This window comes from Panthera tigris, chromosome B2, assembly GCF_018350195.1.
Source record: "Panthera tigris isolate Pti1 chromosome B2, P.tigris_Pti1_mat1.1, whole genome shotgun sequence".
In the NCBI taxonomy this organism is placed as follows: Eukaryota; Metazoa; Chordata; class Mammalia; order Carnivora; family Felidae; genus Panthera; species Panthera tigris.
In genome coordinates, this window is record NC_056664.1 from 114,969,008 (window position 1) to 114,990,911 (window position 21,904).

Here is a 21,904-nt window from a genome sequence, read left to right on the forward strand (position 1 = left end):
CATCATAAAAGCTTATTTATCCATTGTAGTGTTGACAGACATCTTTGCACTGTTTCAATTTGGGACTATTATAAATACTGGTGCATTTCTGCACATGCCATTTGTAGAACATGTGTACTCAATTCTGCGGGGCTTATACCCAAAATTGGATTTACTGGATCAATAGGTTGTATAAAGTACTTGTGCTGATTTATACTCCAACCAGTAGTACATGAGAGTTTCACTTGCTCCATACTCTTACAACCACTTGAAATTTTGATTATCATCTTTATGCTGAGTATGTAGCAGTTTCTCATTGTGGTTTTAATTCACATATTCTTGGTGACTCGGTTGGGAAGATGCTCATATTTTCATATGATTTTTGGCCATTATCCTAATACCAAATGGCCTAAATTCACTCTTTTGCATACTATTGTTAATGAACTTAACAGGGCTTCCAGCCACCATCACTGTCAACTGACAAAGGGAGTGTGGAGGCTAGCAACTGCTGAAGAACATTCGAAGCAATTACTGATAGCAGTATGTCTCCAGGAAATAATTTTCTTCCTTCCTCTTTTCTTGTCTTCTATTCATCTTGATTCTTCTCTTATTCTAATCTACGTGCCCACCCTATCTTTCTTCTTCCCTTCTGTGTTTCCGGTCCAAAAAGGTCAATAAACAAAAGCCAATAAAAAGTGTGCAAGTACTGTCTAGAGAGTTCAGTAGATCACTAACAAGTTTGTATCTGACACTTAGATTTCTTACTTGAGGGTTGTCCAATTTTTGAGGAGCTTTGTTTATTTTTTTTATAAATGAAACAAGTCAGCATGCTTGACTATATATTTGAAAATAAATGGATCATTCACCAAATCGTAATAGGATAAATATAAATATCTCCTTTTTTTATAACTTATGAACAATGTTCAAAGAGTATTTTAAAGAAATATCAGAAGGAAAATGGAAAAAAAAACAGATTCTCTTGTAAAAAGAGAACAATAAAAGAAGAATATACACAAGGGTGCTTTATTTCACTTTCCCTAAAGACCAAATACAAGTCACATTCGGCAAAAACAAAGTAGTCATGACCTTTTCCCTCTTCTGCATGATTAATTACTTAATGTCCTATTAATTGGAAGATGTGGCTGAATTTCAAACACTTTCATTTTCGGTGCATATCATCCTGTACTGTAACCACCGATTAAGCTGTTCATCAAAGGTGAGCCAACAAGGTCATCTGAGCAGTATCTCTTCAGCTATTCATTATCCATCTTCAATGATAATTAACAATGGTAACATTTCCATAAATCAACATCTTTCTGATTATTCTCTGATGATAAACAGTCAAAATGTGTGCATCTCAGCCCACCCCTTTTAATTTTATATTGAAAAAATTCTAAATATACCACAGAGAAAGCTCAAGTGAAATATTACAGAAGTTTCTTTAATTAAAATGTACGAAGAAAATAAGGCTATGTATCTTTCAAAGAAAAACATAAACCTACATACAAAACTAAAGTAGCCTGCTGACCACATAGGGGTCAGACATAAGAAGCAAAGGGTTTCAGCCACCTACTACCAATTTCTTCTTCTGGCAAGAAAATTATGGCTCAGGTCAGCTTCAGAGATAACCATTTATTTGCCTACTCAGCCATGCAAGGTGACAATTTAAACAGAAAGCAGATTTAATTCACCTTACTCTCAATACATGCATTACAGTGTGGACCAATAAAATAACTTTTCAGTGGATATAATTACTATATTCCAAACCATAATGTGGGAATGTAATTTTTAGGTTTGGTTCGGTTTACTTTGTATACTTGCTGTGTGTTGTTGTTTATTCTTGATGTATTTAACTTTTTGGCTTTTTAAATCATATTGGTTAGTAAATGCAGAAATGCTATTGGTAAAATATGCTTCTTTGGTTCACTTGTATTGACATTTTCATCTGCAATATCTATGTCTAAAACGGTCATATCTAAAATTCACTCACTATAGGAAGGTCTTTCTCAACTTGTAGAAAATTATTTATAAAGTATTTTTAAAATAACATAATAAGGGTACTGAAAACCTGTGTTAAAACTTAAGGTATTAGTAATAGATAATTGGCCTATCAATTACATATGATTATATCTTACTACACAGCATATTAATATATTACATTTTTAAACATTAGATTGTATGCTACTATATACACATGATTATATAAAATATATATTTATAAATTGTACTTATTTCTAAATATTGAAAGTAAAATAGTTCATGCTTTTCACAATTGTATTTTCTTATCCCTGTTTACATTTTCAATTTTTACAATTTAATAAGTTACTGCTAAACATATATACACAGAGCTTGGAATTAGTCCCAAGTTAATATGTAGAATTGAAGGCACATATTCTAGTCTGGTAGTACTAATAAATGATAGTACTATAAAATGATATGTACATATTATACCCTATGCTAATGTGTTTTTCACAAGTAAGAGAAAACACAATTCAAACTGGCTTAACCAATAAGAAGATGTATTATTTCACGAAACCAGAAATCAAGGGACATATTTTTGTCTCCTGGCTGCCTCTCCCCAGAGCCACTGCCATGCTCAAGAGCAGAGTGACGATGAGATAAGTTTTCTCCCCAACATGGAAAAGAAATCCTTCCTTTCAGTCTGATTGGACTAAACCTATATAATTCAACTGAGTAGTATGAAGTGAGCTGATCTTCATCTTAGATTATTTTTAAAGTATTTTGTTTGTTCTGCTTTTATAGGTCCCCCCCCCCTTGATTTTGTTTCCATTTTGCTTCTTTATTAAATTGAAAAAAAAAAACAACACACAAATACTTCTATTTTTCCAATCAGAGATAATAACAAAGATACAGTGAGCATTCTTGAACACAAGATTATAGAAAGTTATCGAGGAAAAGTCAAAGTCAAAAATAAGGCTCTGAGATGTGGTGAAGTAGCCTGACCACAGTAGTTTACTATAACAAATAACTGTGTTACACCCAAAGCAAGAAAATGCTGCATATTCCAAAGCCATTCGCCCAACATTGGGAACACAGAATGATTCTCACCTTGAGGCATCTCAGGTGGCAGATAATGAGGTTCTTGGGCACTAACATGTACCCATTCGAAGTCATCATATAGATCCTGGTGGTAATCACAGGCCCCTGGACCATCATCAAAAGTACAGCCACCTGAAAGAAGAAGAGAAAGATTACCATTACATTCTACAGATTTGCTAAAAATTGAGAATGTGCTGGAGAAGGAAAGATTATATTGAAATATGTAAAATGGCACTCTTAATAATAAATGGTACTCCTGTTTTTGACTATCCTCATTAAATTTTCATATAAAATGAATTTCTATCAGTAGTTGCTGTTTGAATAAGAAATAAGTTTGAGCCTCAGAAGGAAGGCTGAGGCGCAGATTTTGAAGAATAAAAAATAGTAGAGGGGGGCGCCTGGGTGGCTCAGTCGGTTAAGCATCTGACTTCGGCTCAGGTCACGATCTCACGGTTGGTGGGTTCGAGCCCCATGTCGGGCTCTGTGCTGACAGCTTGGAGCCTGGAGCCTGCTTCAGATTCTCTCTGCCCCTCCCCAGCTCATGTTCACACTCTGTCTCTGTCAAAAATAAATAAACTTAAAAATTTTTTTTAAAATAGTAGAGGACACTTGTAAGTAAAGCTTCCCTGAAATATACAAACCACCTAAAATCTAAATAGATTGTAACAACTTCAGTGAGGAGAAGGGGAGAAAGGGAATGAGTGAAAATCATCTTCTTTCATAATGCAAGTTCAAAAAAGGTGAAGTTAATACTTAAGACTTACCAAATTCTTTGCTTTAAAAGAACACTTTGAAAGAACATTTGAAATAGCAAATAAAACATACAAAACTTTATGGTGTCTAAAAGTGTTTGGGGTCAGTGATACATTCTTCCATACTTTATCTAGATTACTTTCATAGAACTTAAAAGGGAAAAAACTAAAACATAAACCTGATCAGATTAGTCGATCATCACTATCACCTCTGCCACTTTATTTAATAACTTTTGTTTTTGTTTTTTTTTTAATGGAGGTACCCTTTCCCCTTTACATCAGTCATTTTCCTGGGTTTATTCTCAGGGGTAATTTTTTGGTATAAGTGGAATGATTACTTACTTCTGCTTCTCAACCTACATATACAGGCACACAAAATTCAACATACTTAGTTTATTCAACTCATGAAAATAAGAACTGGCCTGAATGTCTAATCTTGAAAGAAAATGGATTAGAACTAATGAAAATTCAGCAGTGGGTTTAATGAGAAAAACCAATAACCTATCTCCTTTCAAGTAAGTTATTTGTTTAGTTTCCATGGGGATCTTTGTGAAGAAAATCAGTGAATTCTCTGACCAAACAGCAAACTACAGAGTAGTAAACTTCAGGACTATAAATGCTTCTCTGCAAACAAGGAATTCACTTTTTTTCATCAAAAGTTTGTCAGTGTATATATGAATACAAGTACTTGCCAATGACAGAGACAAGCCAGAATCACCGGCAAAGAAGGCAACATCAGAGATGTTCAGATGACATTATGGCCCTAATAACCTTTTTTCAAAAGCAGAACATGTCTGTGGGCATCATGAATCATTCTTATGACTACATCAATCCTTTAAAATAACCAAACTTCAGCAGCTTGAAAGCTTAATAATGTCTTTTAAATATGCCCAAAATAGCCTCTTTATCCATGCTTTCATGGAAGATGATGTACTTCTTAATTTAAAATTAATCAATGAAGAAAGGTTGCTAGGAAATGCATCTTCACATAGCAAGGGGAAAGTTTTTCTCAAAATATAATTTGCTATCACAAACTCAAAATGACTTGCCGCTTTGGAACACATGCCTTCAGGGCCCCCACTGCCCTTTATAATAGTGTGAATGCCCTCTGTATGTAAATTTAAACTACCAGTGGAACCTACGTTGCCTCATTTGGAAGACAAATGACCTTAATTGCTGCCCTTCATAGCCATTGTTAATTTTAGACTCCAGGATTCTGATTAGCAATAACCACTGCAACTATCTGTACAAAAGAACTGGGTCAACCCCTACTATTTGTTGTTGCATATTACTGCCATATCATTCAAGAGCTTTGGAAATAGTTACTGATCCACTTGACTTGATTGATAAGAAAATTCTTAAAAGATGATTTTTTATTTTACAGCTTACAGTAAATTCTAATCTAAGAGGTACCATATATCTATTTACCGCACATAGGACATATCAATAAATTGTTTGTGAAAGATTTTTAAATCTTTTTGTATTTTGTATTTCAAGGGTAAGTACTAATGTAATATATTGAACTAGATAGGAAATTTAAAAAAGCAAGCAAACAAATAAAAACTGTTCCTAACCTGATGAATGGTATAGTGGCATAGGCAGACATGGAGTGAAGGAAGGGGGATATATATATAATAAATATATATATTGTAGATATATGTATATATCTACACACACACACACACACACACACACACACACACACACACACACAGTGTGTTTGTTGTCTTATGAGGGATGGTAACAGTATGACCAAGGTCACAAAGAACACAAAAACAAATGAATTGGCTACCTATACCAAGGTTGGTTAGGGAAGGCTTCATGGATCTAGGCCTATAAAGATGAGTAAAGACAATGCTGGGCCAAAATGGAGATGGGACTAAAACTAGAGAAAAAGAAAGAGCAAAGGCATGCAATTCTAAAGAAACATGGGATGTTGGGGGATCTCAACTATTCTCAACAATTTCTTTGTTATGAACATGTAGGGGGACAAGGAAGAAACAAACCGTAAGAGAAACTTACATACCGAGCAAACAGAGGGTTGCTGGAGGGGTGTTAGATGGGGGGATGGGCTAAGTTGGGATAAGCACTGGGTGTTATATGTAAGTAAGGAATCACTAAATTCTACTCCTGAAACCATTATTACACTATATGTTAACTTTATTTAAAATAAATAAATAAATAAATACTTTTTAAAAATAATGAAACAAATATTAGAAAACTAAATATGAAAGATTTTAGATATAAAATTTTTAGATTTTATTCTGTAGTTGTATTGAAGCCATTAAATGATTTTATTCAGGAGTAAGGCAAAATTCAAGCCATGCTATAAATAACAACAACAATAACAATAGAAATAATAACTCTAGGGGCGCCTGGGTGGCTCAGTCGGTTGAGTGACTGACTTCGGTTCAGGTCATGATCTCATGGTTTGTGAGTTCGAGCCCCGTGTCAGGCTCTGTGCGGACAGCTCAGAGCCTGGAGCCTGCTTCAGATTCTGTGTCTCCCTCTCTCTCTCTGTCCCTCCCCCACTTATGCTCTGTCTCACTCTGTCTCAGAAATAAATAAACATTAAAAAAAATTAAAAAAAAAAGAAAAGAAAAGAAATAATAACTCTAGTAGCCATGCAGAGTTTAAAGAGGAATGGAGGAAAAGGGAGGTAGATGTTTGGTTCAGCCTTCCAACAGATAGGACATAATATATCTTGAGATAATCCCATTACATAACAATCCTGTTTACCATTTAAGGCTCACTAGAAAGTCTCACAAAGTCTTCTAATACATGGTCTTAAATACACATGTTCCTGAGTTTAAGAGATTTTTATACATAGCATTAATACCTACTTAAATGACAAGTATCTCGGTAAGTTTCTAATTCATAAAAACATAACTCACGAATTTAAAGTTTCTCTGAAACTAGATGGCAGAACAAAAGGAGGAAATCCTTAAGTGATGTTCAAGAACTTTAGTTAGGCAGAGGGAATGAGAAATGAGTAAGGAAACAGCTTATGTTTCAGTTGTTGTATTTGCCACAAGTAACTACAATGAGTATCCGCAAATCATGTCAGAGAAACAGCAGCCACAAGTTTCTTGACCCTTGGAGTAAAACTACTTCTTTAGTGTCATTTCACAGATTGCCAATTCCTCTATAGCCATCAGTTAGCTAAGGGACAGACAGATCTATCACCGCAATGGTCTGCTTCCACGACAGCAACCCACTGATGGGGCTTTGCAAACTGTTCACCTGAAGAGAAAAATCAAGCTCATTTGAATTTGCCTGAATTTCTTTCCATTCCGAAGCTGCTCACTGAAAGAACTGGTACTGAGAAACATTAATATCCCAACCCCAAAACTCTACTGCCTCAACATCCAGTATTTAGATTCTTGAGTGTTTATTTAAATAGATGGTGGCAAACTCTATGAGAGAGCATGGAAATAGAGACCCTCTCTGTGGAATGCTGAACTCGAATCCTTTCTGACGTCAAACTTTTCCATAAAAGCCACTGTTGGGTTCATTTAAAACAAAGTTAAGGGGCGCCTGGGTGGCTCAGTCGGTTGAGCGTCAGACTTCAGCTCAGGTCATGATCTCATGGTTTGTGGTTTCGAGCCCCACATCAGGCTCTGTGCTGACAGCTCAGAGCCTGGAGTCTGCTTCGGATTCTGGGTCTCTGTCTCTCTCTGCTCCTCCCCTGCTCGCTCTCTATCTCTGTCTCTCAAAGATAAATAAAAATGTTAAAAAATATTTTTAAAAAAAGAACAAAGTTAAATAGGTGAAAAATAAAAAGTCAGTAGAGCCCTGGACAGCTCTGAACATTTTGTGAAAGACATTGTTTTATTATTTTTAATTTTATTTAAATCCAAGTTAGTTAACATATAGTGTAATAATGGTTTCAGGAGTAAAATGTAGTGATTTATCACTTACATATAACACCCAGTGCTCATCCCAAAAAGTGCCCTCCTTAATACCCATTACTCATTTAGCCCATCCCCCCACCCACCTCCCTTCCAGCAACTCTCAGTTTGTTCTCTGTATTTAAGGGCATTATTTTAAAAGATATTGCACTAGGATCTCCCACATTCTGTCCTCCAGGGCACCCATGCAGTCATAATTTTCTCACAGAGTATAACAGCAAGAAACATAGAGGATTTTCTTTCATGGCTCTTTACTATATATATAAAGAACAAGCTTCATTTAGTTAAAGGCACAGAATATTGTTCTTTTTATTTTCTTAAATAGTTTGGAATATACAAGGTTGTTTTGTTTTGTTTACAGAGAGAGCATGAGCAGGGGTAGGGGCAGGGGGAGAGAGGGAGGGGGGAGAGGGGGAGAGGGAGAGGGAGAGGGAGAGGGAGAGGGAGAGGGAGAGGGAGAGGGAGAGGGAGAGGGAGAGAGAGAGAGAGAGAGAGAGAGAGAGAGAGAGAAGCTTAAGCAGGCTCCAAGCTGAGCCCCATACAGGGCTCGATCTCATGATGAGATCATGACCTGAGCTGAAAACAAGAGTTGGATGCTTAACCAACTGAGCCACCCAGGCCCCCCAGAATATATAAGATTTTTAAAAGAGGAAAGTCCTGGACAAAATATGTTGCCAAATACAACATCCTTAGTACAGTTGTTTTATGATCTTCAAAAATGGACAAACTAATTTTTTCCAATTGTGAATTAAGCTGTGTTCACAAATTTGCTCATGTAAGCGATCATCAACTTTGGAATGATCTTTCTTCTGTTAAGAACACAAATAAGGATTAATTCATGTTACCTGAGGACACATACAATACTGAATTAAACTCTAAATAGATCATCTCTACCTATGCTAATCAGAAACCATAATACAAGTTAACTGGTATAATCCCCAGAACTCATTACAAAGAAGCCAACACATTTTTACACAAAAAAATTCAAAAGCATAAAAAAGGAACTTATTACTAAATATCTTAAATGTAATGCCATTTATAATCTGAGTCAATAAGCCTATTCCCAGAAAAACAGATTATTAGAAAAAGGGCAAAAATTGATGCCTTTATATAAAGTTCATATTTCCTCTGAAATCTACTGGGATATCTTAATAGGTCTTTTTTTCCTTTCTCTCAACTTTACACTTCTGGGAATTACTAAGGATTGACAATGCCATGATCAATGTTCAGATATCTTACATCTACAAAATAAGCAATGTTTCTTCTCAATTTAAGTACTGAAATTCAAATAAGAAAAAAAAATCCAAATAGATGCAAAGTACGAATGTCTCTGAGGACATAAGTATGAGTCATGGGTCATAATACATTGCTCTGGTTCAATACTTAAAATGATCTACTGAAGAAAAATTAGAAAATTTATGAATTAGAATTCCTTAAAAGACCATCACTTCAGATAAAAAAAAATCTTTTGTCCTGCTGGTAATTACTGGTAACTAATTAGTATGTGAAAATATTTGAGCCTAGCTCCTTTATAAAAGAAAAGAACATGAAACACATTTGTGGAAATCCAAACCCATCATTTATTGATAGATACAAATGACTCTTAATGATGAGAGAAGAGCTCATTTCAAACACACCCATAAATTATCTGATTGTTCATCCCTAAAGTTCCATTTCCAGCCAAGAATATATGTTTAATATATATAATCCAACATTATTTAGCTTGTAAGACTTCTATTCAAATTGTCTATGATTCAAAGCAATGCTATACTCCATCTGACTAATCTTCCTTTAATAAGAGTGACTTAACCAGAATACAATAATAACCCAAACTCACTCCCCTCCATCTTTCCAGAGGCAATATTAAAATCTCTAAACTTCAACTGGTAAAACTTCAGTAATTTCAAGGAACTGGCAAACACCACCACTCACGTGGTAGGAGAGATGGTTTCTAGATATGGCAAGAAATAAAGGCTAAGCACATGCACAGCTTTGCTATTTTAGTTCTTTGAGCTTCAGTTTCTACCCTAATAAAATCAGGACAATAAGAGCCATAGTACAGTTGTACGAAAATTAATGGCAATGCATAAAAAGCCCCTAGCATGTAACAAGTTTTCTTCACAGAGCCCTTATTTTCTCATGTCCCATTCTTGACACTTTATTATCTATATATGCCATACAGATGCACACTTATGCACATATCTAAGTGCTAAACCTAAATGAGAAAGGAACTTATAGTTTCCATGTAATTTACCCAAAAAGTCTAAAGCGTTTCCATAAAAGCAGTATTACCATATTACCATCATCACATATGCTTACAGTTAGGAAGTACCTTCCTTTAGATCAGAGGTCAGTAAATTCTATCTGTAAAAACAAGTGAATAAATATTTTAGGTTTTGCAGGCTGTACCATTTCTGTCCCAACTATATAACTCTGTCATTAGAGCAAGAAAGCAGCCATGGACAATACCTAACAAATGCATATGGCTGTATTCAAATTAAATTTTATTTACAAAAATGGCTATAGCAGACTGGATTTGAGCTGTGGGCCACAGTCACCAATCCCTGGTTTTAGATCACTCCATCATAAGCACTCTTGAAAATTATAGGTAGTATATAGTCTGATTCAAAGCTTACACCCAAGGATCTTTGATTTCGGCACCACCTCCATATGGCTCAATTTTTTCCCCATATATCAAGATGAGGTCCACAGCCAGGAAACTAAACTGAATGGAGATTGAATAACATTAACTACATCTGAAATCAAATTAGATTACCTGCTGGGGCAGAGATTCCTTTCAGAAAGTTAGAATATGGAAAAGCTGGGGCTCCTGGGTGGCATAGTCAGTTAAGCATCCAACTTTGGTTCAGGTCATGATCTCACGGTTTGTGAGTTCAAGCCCTGAATCAGGCTCTGGGTTTATGGCTCTGTGCTGATGGCTCAGACTCTGGAGCCTGCTTCAGATTCTGTGTCTCCCTTTCTCTCTTTGCCCCTCCCCTGCTCTCTTTCTCTCTCTCTCTCTCAAAAATAAATAATTATTTAAAAAAAAAAAGAATATGAAAAGGCTAAAGACACTTTCAAGGTCCTCTAAGTCTTGTTTCCAAACTTTTAAGACACAAAGGGAAATATATTTTACATTGTGACTCAGTATATACATGCACACATGCATGCAAATATTTACATACAGAGTATGTGTAAAAAAACACACTTTTTCAAACATTTATTATCTTTTTCTATGGATCTCTAATCCAGTGCTCTTTCTAGAAGTGAAATAAAATGAAGAGTAGTTGCATGAATCAGGGAAGTAGCTTTGGAAAAAAAAGGCTAACAGTCCTTTGTCTCAAATACATGTGAGTACATGTCCACTGTGGGAGGAGACTCAGAAGACAGTTGCAAGCAATCCAAGTTTTCTATACCTAATTTCCAAGTCTCAAAGATAAGCCTCTGTGACATAGGCAGTCCTGACAATATGGATGTGACTTTATCAAACTTCATTATGGAGCTAATGGATGATTACATGCCAAACGGCCATATATATGATTTCACACATGAAAAGAGGTTTATTTAAATACAAATGGAATATATTAATGAAAGGCACCGCACAGTAGAAAAAAATAAAATTGCCCAGTCACAGAGCAAGAAACTATCAGAGCTAAGATCTGAACCTGGGCACTGTGGGTTCTTTACTCTTAACCCCTACACTAAATGGCTCCTCAAAATCAGGTGAGATTAGCTATTTTCAGAATTATCTAATACAGCTCCCTCCCAATGGTCAAATCTTCATGACATTACTCAACAGAGAGCACATTATCTATCCCACCCATATGATGGCGTGGTAGTACTCCGTTGTTAGAGAATAAACTATAGTAAACTTTGAACCACATCACACATCAGTCTCTCAGGTTTGAGGTCACAGATAGGAAAGGGTCGCTATTGCACCGACCTGCAAAAGCCTAGCTGATTAACTAGCAACTTTGGCAAAGAACGTATTCAAATAGCGTGATTTAAGGCTTAGAATTTGTATGTTCGTAACACTCCTATCATCCTTGCTTGCTTGACAACCTTTACTTTTCACCTGATCTCCCCCAAAGCATGTAAAAACAAGTAGGATTTCTATCTTTGAAAACATGCAAAGAAATTAAAAGCAATTTGTTCTGGCAATTTTTACAGTAGCCTTCACATTAATCTTAGTTTAGAAAACACGGTGTTTTTCCCCAGATCATTAATGTATTTACCCAAGTTTCTTTTCCTATTTTTTATCCTTTTATCTATCCCAGTAAAGCCTCATCTTTTTTGCTTAGTGTTAGATACACAATCTAGACAAACCCACTGAACAAAGTAATGGAGAGTAAATGTACTGAAAAATAAAATTCCCAACTGCAGCCATATTTACATTTCGGTAAAATTGGAAAACCACCCAAGCTCACATTTAAACATTTCTTTGCTTTGTTTTGTTTCTCACAGAGGGACTCCTGGTGGGCTCCACCTCACCCATGTCAGACACATCCTGGTTTACTTCAGCCATTGCTCCAGACTCCGCTCAAGCATGATGGGGAATAGATCATTTTTCATTTATGAAGGGAGTTCTGTGAAATGCAGAAGCCATGTAAAACAGAATTCTGTAACCCAGCCTCCCCAAGGAAGGGTAAAGATCGGCTCTGAGGCTTTGAATGTAAAGATTTACATCAGATTGGCAAAGGAATCTTAACTATACTCAAGCACATTTTTAAGAAGGTCAACAATTCAGTTTCATAAGACTTTCAAATATACTTCAAGGAAATGATAACCAACTAATTCAGGTAAGTAATTAAAATGCATCTCAAAAGTAAAAAACAGGGGCGCCTGGGCGGCGCAGTCGGTTAAGCATCCGACTTCAGCCAGGTCACGATCTCGCGGTCCGTGAGTTCGAGCCCCGCGTCAGGCTCTGGGCTGATGGCTCGGAGCCTGGAGCCTGTTTCCGATTCTGTGTCTCCCTCTCTCTCTGCCCCTCCCCCGTTCATGCTCTGTCTCTCTCTGTCCCAAAAATAAATAAAAAACGTTGAAAAAAATAAAAAAAATAAATAAATAAATAAATAAATAAAGTAAAAAACATTATGTTGCTCATTAATATGAAGCTCCTTTCCTATCAAAATCTTTTTAGATTTGGTGTAATGTATGTATAAGGCATACAGGCCAGTGTTCAGGTTTTTCAGTTTTAAAACACATTCTTAAGAGCAACAAATTATGGTCCTTCCCACCATTATCTGTATTTAGAAAAAGGAATTTGGATATCAGCATTTCAATCAGTCCATAAACTACTGATACTGGAATGTATTAACCGATTTCTCTCATTCAAAGCATCATTTCTACAGTCAGTTTGGCCTCTCACCAGGACCACAGAAAACAAGCCACTCAAACAACAAACCACAAGTAAATCACTCCATGAATACTGAGTGATGTCAGAAACCATGTTGTCAGGACTCTCTGCCCCTTCCCTCATAAAGTAAGCATTCTCTGGGCTTCAACCAGAATTGTGATAAGAATGCTACCAAAGTCTTTACCAGCACCAACTTCTGACCGAATCAGCGGCTGCAGCCTGAATCACAATAATTTCCTCTTCTCAAATTTCCTTTCTCAAGAGAGTGCACATGGTCACCATTTAGCGGAACCACCACATACAATAACGATTTCTCAGGCAACAAAAAACACTGCTACTCACAGACACTTAAGTGATACGTAAGACACTGGTCATTCCGACCTAATGGCGAGAGTCTTCATTGGGAGAATGTTGTGTGAGGTTTTACACAGGGCCTCACCAAGATTTAGGCCTGCCTGTATCTTTGTTTGCTCATCTCTATGCCAACAAAAAGACAACTTGGTTTTGCTCTCCCCTCTCTACTTCCACCTACTGCATAGGAATGCTGTGCCAATTAATCTTAAAAATCTCTCCACAAGATCCTACGACATTAAAGCTAAGAGCTGTACACACTAAGGTAGGATTAAGCTAGAGTTTTAGTTGGGAAAACATCTAGGTGAGATCCTTATTTTTGTTTTACACTTACATGAAATTTTTCAGGTAATTTGACCAATAATTTGGAGGATTAAAAAAGGGAAGGTGAGAATACAATAATATCACATCATTCGTGGGCTTTTGTGAAAAAATAAAGTAGCTCTGTGGTAATAAATTCGGTTGTATGTCAGAAATTCATGCTACCACTGACTCTACTCCCCAGTAGAACTCCTAAAATGTAAACTACCACAATCCAACTACTCTTACGTAATAAAAATATTTTACAGATGTTGACTCTGCCTATATTAGAATTTCAGATGAAATTCAAAAATATTAAAAAGTGCTTCAGTGCAAAAAAAGAGGTCTGGGCCTGGAAGAATAATTTAACAGACATAAGAAGTTAACTTTCTTTCGCTGCAAACTCAACACAGATCAGGGGCTCCTGGTGCCTGTGAATAGTAAGTATGACATCTACAGACGGGAAATAGCCTTGTCTCATCAAATTTAGATTGGCGGAAGCATTATATCCATTTATTTAACATTCTTACTTTAATTGTCCCTCTAGTTCTTGCTCTAAAACATAATGACTGACTTTAAATCTATCTAACTGCACAGCTTACTGATAAAGGCAAACACATTTCTTCAGAATGAAACATAAAAACCTGGAAATTTCTAATTTCAAATATGAGGGGGTGAGAAGCTGGCAAATAAGATTTGAATAATAGATTAAAAGCAGTAGCAGTGTGATGAGCATTTAAAGTCTAGAATCTGCTGTTCAGTAGGACAGCTTTCCTGCCTCACTTCTCAGTTCAAGTCATAGCTTTTATTTTGGAATTTTCAAATCTCTAAAAATAGATCAAATAAAAGGCATTATTACATCATGGACATCCTAGCAAATAATGAGTACAAACAAATTGCCCTTAATTAATGTTTCAATAAACTTAAGATAAGCCTGTCATGCTCACTATCCAAGTAAAGATGAATTACAACAAAAGTGTGCATTTTTTTTGTCCACATCATTTGCAAAATGTCAACGGATTGATAATATGTAGTATTGACAGTACATGGGATAACAAAGGAGGACAAAAGGTACTTTCTTTTAAGGGGACAATTTGGTTTTATTTATCAAAGTTTTTAATCACTTGCCCTTTAATTCAGCAATTAAATTTACCCTACATAACTGTTCACATATGCGCAGTCTGGAGTCCTACAAATACAACCCAGGACTACCAACACCCCCCAAAATGAAAAACAAATTACCTATGGGCTTTTCAACGACACCCAAAGACAACAAGACTATCTCCAAGCCCACAGGGCCCTTACAGCAATCGCGCACGCAGATAAAATCACAAACTTTGGACTAATGAACGCTAGTAAGGTATTGTCGTAATTAATTCACATGAGGAACCTAATGCTGAACATTATCAACTGGTGAAGATAAAAGCCAACTTTCACAAGCAATATAGAATTTAGCAATTATTTGGCAAATGTTTAGACAATAAAAATAACCAAAAGACATTACAGAGGTAAGGAAATGTTGAATCAACAGCACAAACGGTAAGAAGAAAGTGTCATAGGACATTCAAGGATATAAAAGTATCCGTTCCTAGCTACTAGCTCTTTGAGCTAGCTATTTAAGCAGATTGGGAAAACAAACACAGGGAAACCACTTATGAGAAGTAACATTTTATGATAAACCATTCAAGATAAGAGTGATTATAGCAATAGCATTGTAAGTCGGCCAAAAATAAAATTATCTAGAAGAATGGCTTTGAGTATAACTTCCTAGTATTTTCCTGACATTTAATAACATAACTTAGCTCCTTTTCACTTATCACTTCAGCAACTTCAGACCTCATCTGAAAGTACAACCACAATGCAAAATAGACTAAGGTATAATAGAAAGCTAAACATGTCAAAAGCATTTCTGATACTTCATCTGCGAAGGACAGGTTTCTGACTGTATCAGAGAATGCATTTATGTACATGTTTCCACGTGAGATGCTTGAACCATGATTGGGAGTATCTAGCTACTACTCATAACTGTATTTAATTCAAACATTTTCTAATAATCTATTAAATCTAATAAAATAAATAGAGTAATCAGATAAAATAAAATCTATTCCTGGAAACAGCATTTTCACTTTGTGGAATATAATGCCATCAACTAGAGATATCACATGATAAACTTATTTGAGGAAATAGAAAAGGATCCTCCGACTTCAAGTACCTTCCTAAGTCCTCTTATCGCTCAATTTCAATTTTACTTTTAGTCTACAATTGAGATGTTAACCTAACTTTCACTTAGATCAATACAACACACAAAGGAAACAGGGCTGGAGGAACTAGGGCATGAAAATCATGGTATAAAGCAAGCAACCAGCTGATATTCCTAGTAGTTGCATTTGACTAAGACTCTTTCAGGAGATACTCTATAAAACAGGTAACAACAGGAGAAAGGGCTGTTGGGTTAGATAACTTAGGTGATAGAGACCTGAAGCAATGAAAGCATCCCTTGGGGGAAAGAACAGAAGGAGAGAGGGGGTTGTGCTGAAGACCAAGAGACTGAACAGTCCAGAGGTTGGAAGGGGGGAGGGGAGGGGGAATGAGGCCCAGATGGACGAAATAGTGGATAGTGGAGTTTGTGACCTCCTCAATCTAAATGGCAAAGTCCTAATTCGAGCATAATTGGCAGACCACTCATAATACCATGAATTGTGTAAAGTTAAGAATTTCTAGAACTGCCTGTATATACACAGCAGGTTTTCAGATCAGCAGGAGGCATTCAGATTCTTGCTCAACAGGTTTTAACTTACAGCCTGTTGAGGACTACCACATCTAAAAGGACATGTGTGAAGTTAGGAACCCTCTTCCTGCTGTGATCAGGTCAACAAGTAAATATCCCTCCCCAAAATGAGAATCATTCATCCGTTTATGGGATGCCACAGTCCACCTCCACCCTTCCCCTTAATAATCCATGAAAACGAATTGCTGTGTTTCATATTAGGATTTGTTTTTCATGTATTGAGGTATCTTGTAAAACAGACTTTTTGCTGTGGAAATATTAGCAATAACATGGTCATGTTTTCAAGAAAAATTATTTCTACCAAAACATCGAGAAGCATTAAAAGTTAGTGACTGGTCACATGGCTTTGCACCAAGCTGCAGCAATGTCTACAAAATAGTCTTGAACTGGGCTATCTGTGACTTCTTTAAGACCACAAAAGCTCAGTGAGTGAAAGGCTATCAAATCTGACTCAGTGGCATTAATTACACCTCCAAGGGTGAAGCGAGAATTGTAGGAGTTGAAGAATAAAATTTTATAGTACTATAAAACACTAGTCTAGAAGTCGCAAGGGAAGGGAACTGCGGGGTAAGTAATTGAAGGCAGGAGAGTTGACTTCCTGCCCAATCACTAACTTGGCTGAGCCCATAGTGGTAAAACTTTCTTCCCAGCCTTAAATTTATTATCACAGTAACAACTACAGCCTCCAAAGAAAAGCAAATGAACACACTCTTCTTCTTAAACATTTAAGATACAAAGTAAATCTCTCCAAATCCTGGGGTGCCAAGCATACCATACCTTTTCCAAATCTCAACTTTACCATAGAGAAACATTAGATCTAAAGCAGTCAACATTATTGTATACACTATACACCAGAACATACAAATATGTGTTTTCAGAGCAAGGAAAGGAGATTTTTAAATTTTCCACCCCTAAAGTGAAAGCAGTTTTATTTCAATCCTACAATCAAATCTATTCTTTACATCTGAAGCTTCAACTAGATCTAAGTAACAGCATTTTACAATATGTGTCATTTGGTATGCAGTTCTGTTACAATCTTTAGATGCATTAGAATTCACAAACAAAACTCAGAAAGGCTTTATGAATCTCAAAGGGGATTAATGAAAATATTTAGTCAGAATACAAACAAAGTGCAATGCCAACAGTTATTATGAACATGCAAAAAATATTTAACAGAGTTCACAGCATATCATACTACATAAACATTAGTATTTTTTAATTAAAAAATCACATATATTCTTACCAAACAAAGATAACCACTGCTGCTAACATTTTGGTGTGCTTTTCTTACTACGCTTCCCAACTGTTGTATTTTCTAAATGCTTATTGATAATATTTAGGAAAGCCATTCACTTTTTTTTTTAATGTTTGTTTATTTTTGAGAGAGAGAGAGAGAGAGAGAGAGAGAGAGAGAGAGAGACAGAGAGAGAGTGAGCATGAGTCGGGGAGGGGCAGGGAGAGGGAGACACAAAATCGGAAATAGGCTCCAGGCTCAGAGCTGTCAGCACAGAGCCCGATGCGGGGCTCGAACTCACCAACCGCGAGATCATGACCTGAGCCAAAGTCGGACGCTCAACCGACTGAGCCACCCAGGCACCCCAAGGCATTCACTTTTTTAAAATTTACAGTACCCAACCATTCTGCTAATGCTCTAATAATGTTACAGTTGATGTTCCTGGAACTTCTAAGTATAAAGTAATCTCTAAATAATGCTAAGTTTGTCCTCCTCTGCGTATGTAATTATTTAAATCCCTAGGAATTCCTTAAACAATACTAGCAGTAACAGATGCTAATTTATTAATGCTCTTCCTATTAGCTGGAGTGTTCCTCATTGGCTAGGTTCGTAAGTCTTTCCACTCCTCTTCAAAGCTACTTGAAAAGGGATATTCTTGAGGCACAAGGCAGGAGAGTAGTGATAAAAGTGGTAACAGGGTCAGAGGAGGAAGAGAAATTGCTGTCACGTCAGCACAGGGCAACTACAGCAGCCGGAAGCTACAGCAACCATAACGGCTGATGATCCTCAAGTGGCCACGAGGTTCCAGGCATGCTTCAAGAACTTTATGTGAAGTAATTCATGTAACCCTCACAACCACAGCAACCCAAAACGGTGGTACTAGTATTATGTTCATTTTACAGATGAAGAAACTGAGGTAAGCTTAGTGTACCTGAGGTTAAGTGATTACTTCAAGTCACACTGCTAGTAAGGCACCGATCCAGGATCCAAATCCAAGCAAAGTTGGTATTTCTGGAACTTCCTTCCAATGGATGGAAATAAGCACTTCAAAGGGACGAGTAGCATCAAACTTGAGGAGAAAGCCGACAAGCACGCCACCAGGTATTACCAAATAAAAATACAGACTAAACAAGCAGCCGCAAACTGTAGGCCAGATACCACGGTGCCCTACAAACACTGGACTGAAACAACACATTTTTGCAAACGATGGAAAATCACAAGAGTTCCCTTAGGAAAAGCAGATTTCATGCTCCAAACGCTCCCATGTAGTCAAGTAATGGCTTCCTCTTGGTTCAAGAATCTCACAAACTTCTCAAGCCAGTGAATTTTAAGGAACCGATTGGCATTAGCCGTCTTTCACTCCCTTGTCCCCGTTCCTTCTCTGGGAGAGGGGAAGGAGGCATAGTCTCATTTTAGCAGCTGTGACTCAGCTGTCTACTCTACATGCCCACACCAGGAATTTGGACATCCTTTCAGAGATGCCATTTACATGAAATTGTTGGGAGAGCAAGGATCCATGCCTCTCTCTGTTAGCATCTATTTCATGTAATAAATATTTTTAACGCAGTTTATTTCAACATGTACAACCCCTACATTTCTTCAGTAGTAGACTGCATTTAATTTACTAGAACTAGTTATTTGAAGATGGTGACTATATTTAAGCCCGCCTACGTATCCCTAAAGCAGGACAAGGCAGGGACATTCTAACCTGACTCCAGATAGAGTTCAAAGCAATCCCATAAAGAAAGAGAAACACAATATCAAGGGTATCTGTCAAGTGTCTATCTGCATGGAGTGCTGCTCACTGAGTATAAAAAGAACATTCATTTGTACCTCAAGGAAGTCTACCTTAGTATTGTTTCTTTTGTTTGTTTGTTTGCTTGGTTTTAGGAAAATGCAGGGCTCCATTTGTTCTAAATGCTCATTTATTTAAAAATGAAGAAATCTGAAAATGTGAAGGGTTGCAAAAGATCCTGAAGGCATTGAGTACAGTTCTCCACCCAGTATAGGAATGTCCTCTAGGGTCTCAGGACAGATGGTCTCTTTGCATCTGTTTGGATATTTTCACACCCTTTATCTTAAGGCAGGACCGCTGTGGTATCAATGGTATTCAACCATGATGGCTTTGAAATCACTTGGCCAAAGGGATTGCAGTGGCAGGACGCTTCTGAAAAATTTAATCTTTTCAAAGGCTACACTCTTCTGAGTGCAATGCAACCATTAGACTTGAGAACTGGAAAGGACTTTAAGGATCCTTTAAGCAAATGTAGCTTTTTGTTTAATCTAGACCATAGTCTAGGTTCAGTTAAGTAGGAAGGAGGTCTATAGGTGCACATATGTGATGCTTAACCTATAACAATCCCTGTAAAAGGATTATCCTTCCATTCTGAGCCAGCTTCTCAAAACAGCTTGGATTAGCCTTTAAGAGGGACAGCATAGAGAAACATTCCATGTGATATTCCCCAAACTCTAAAGCACAAGCCTATTCATACTAAATATATTTGTAATATTAAGCAAAACAAATGCTCACAGGAAAAGGCCACATTTTCTCCAACCTTTACTATATTAAGTATCAGAACGACGAGGGACATCAAGATTTTACCCAAATCAGCTCCTTTTCTCCAGGTAAAACAAGTATCTTAGCTTCCATTTACACTAGGGACTCTCTAAAGTTAATGGACTTTCCCAGACTCAGCATATGAAGAAAGAGAGCCTCTATCCCAGGGCCCTCCCTCCTGGAGTGTTTTTGGTTCCTGATTTGCACACCACCCTTGCCTCCACCAGCCAATTTAGTTGCTGTTGTTTTGTTTTGTTTTGTTTTGTTTTGTTTGTGTGTGTGTGTGTGTGTGTGTGTGTGTGTGTGTACAAATGAAATTTCCTGAGAGTGGAAGATTTTTTAAAGACAGCAGATTCTGTATGTTATTAACCCAGTTTTTTTCTATTTTATTTATTTACTTTTGGGACAGAGAGAGCACAAGCATGCCAGTGAACCAGCGGGGGAGGGGCAGAGAGAGAGGGAGAGACAGAATCAGAAGCAGGCTCCAGGCTCCGAGCTGTCATCAGCTGTCCCCGCTGATGCGGGGCTTGAACTCACAGCAGTGAGACCATGACCTGAGCTCAAGTTGGATACTCAACAGACTGAGCTACCCGAGGTGCCCTATTCACCTAATTTTTAAAAAAATGAATCAAGCACACGAGAGATTGGATTGCTTTGCCACTACTTATTTTCAAAACCTCATCTTCTGAGGGAAATTAGTTCCTTTATGGCTCTGCCCAGTTGATCTAATGCAACAGAGCCATTTCTAAGCTTTTCAAAATGCAGTTTAGAATATTAGAAACCAAACACTTCAAGAAAAGATCATATTTTTTTAAAAAGAAGGAAACCTAAGTATTTTTTGTAAATCCCATATTATATGTCAGACAACGTAGGGGGTACTTTCATCTACTATTTACAATCACTTCATTTCATTTTATATTATTGAACTTAATATTTACAAATGTTAATGCCTATCCTTTTTCATTTAACGTGAATATTTAATTTCATTTAATATTTACAAATACTGTAAGTGAACCTGTTCTCATTTTACAGTTCAGAAAACCCAAGAGGCAAAGGATTCATCGATTTTGCTCAGGACACACGGCTGTTAATTGGAAAACTGAAACCTGTATCTGTCTGATAACAGAGCTTGTGCACTTTTCAATCCCCCTGAAAAACAAAAGCAGCCAGGTTCCCGATGTCATACGGCGGAATGAGGACATGGCAGGGGCTCTTCGAAAGCACACAGTCTAGATGAGGTAAGTGGGACTAACCTAATCTCACTGTTTCTCTGATAAAATGTTTCCTTTCTGCGCACTTGCTCACATGATTCAAGAGTCAGCACGACATGGCAGAGCTATTCTCAGCATGTCACTTCCCAAACCTCCATCCCAGCAATCCCAGGATTCTCGAATGCCAAGGCTTCCATGTGTGTGTCTGGGGGCGGGAGGAGGACTTTCCTTTAAGAAATATTGTATTTAATCTTTTTTTTTCTTAAAGGTTTATTTAATCTGGGGAGAGACAGACAGACTGTGAGCAGGGGAAGGGCAGAGACAGAGAGGCAGACACAGAATCTGAAGCAGGCTGCAGGCTCTGAGCTGTCGGCACAGAGCCCGACGCGGGGCTCAAACTCACGA

General features: G+C 37.1%; 1 protein-coding gene across 3 annotated transcripts in view; it reads right to left on the reverse strand.

The window, feature by feature from the left end:
• PTPRK (protein tyrosine phosphatase receptor type K) overlaps positions 1–21,904 on the reverse strand; it is a 558,792-nt gene that overhangs the window by 421,977 nt on the left and 114,911 nt on the right. For all 3 annotated transcript variants that reach the window (XM_042987142.1, XM_042987141.1, XM_042987143.1), the window contains exon 2: positions 3,049–3,171. In XM_042987142.1, the coding sequence (XP_042843076.1) occupies positions 3,049–3,171 (123 nt within the window). The remainder of the gene's footprint in view (positions 1–3,048; positions 3,172–21,904) is intronic.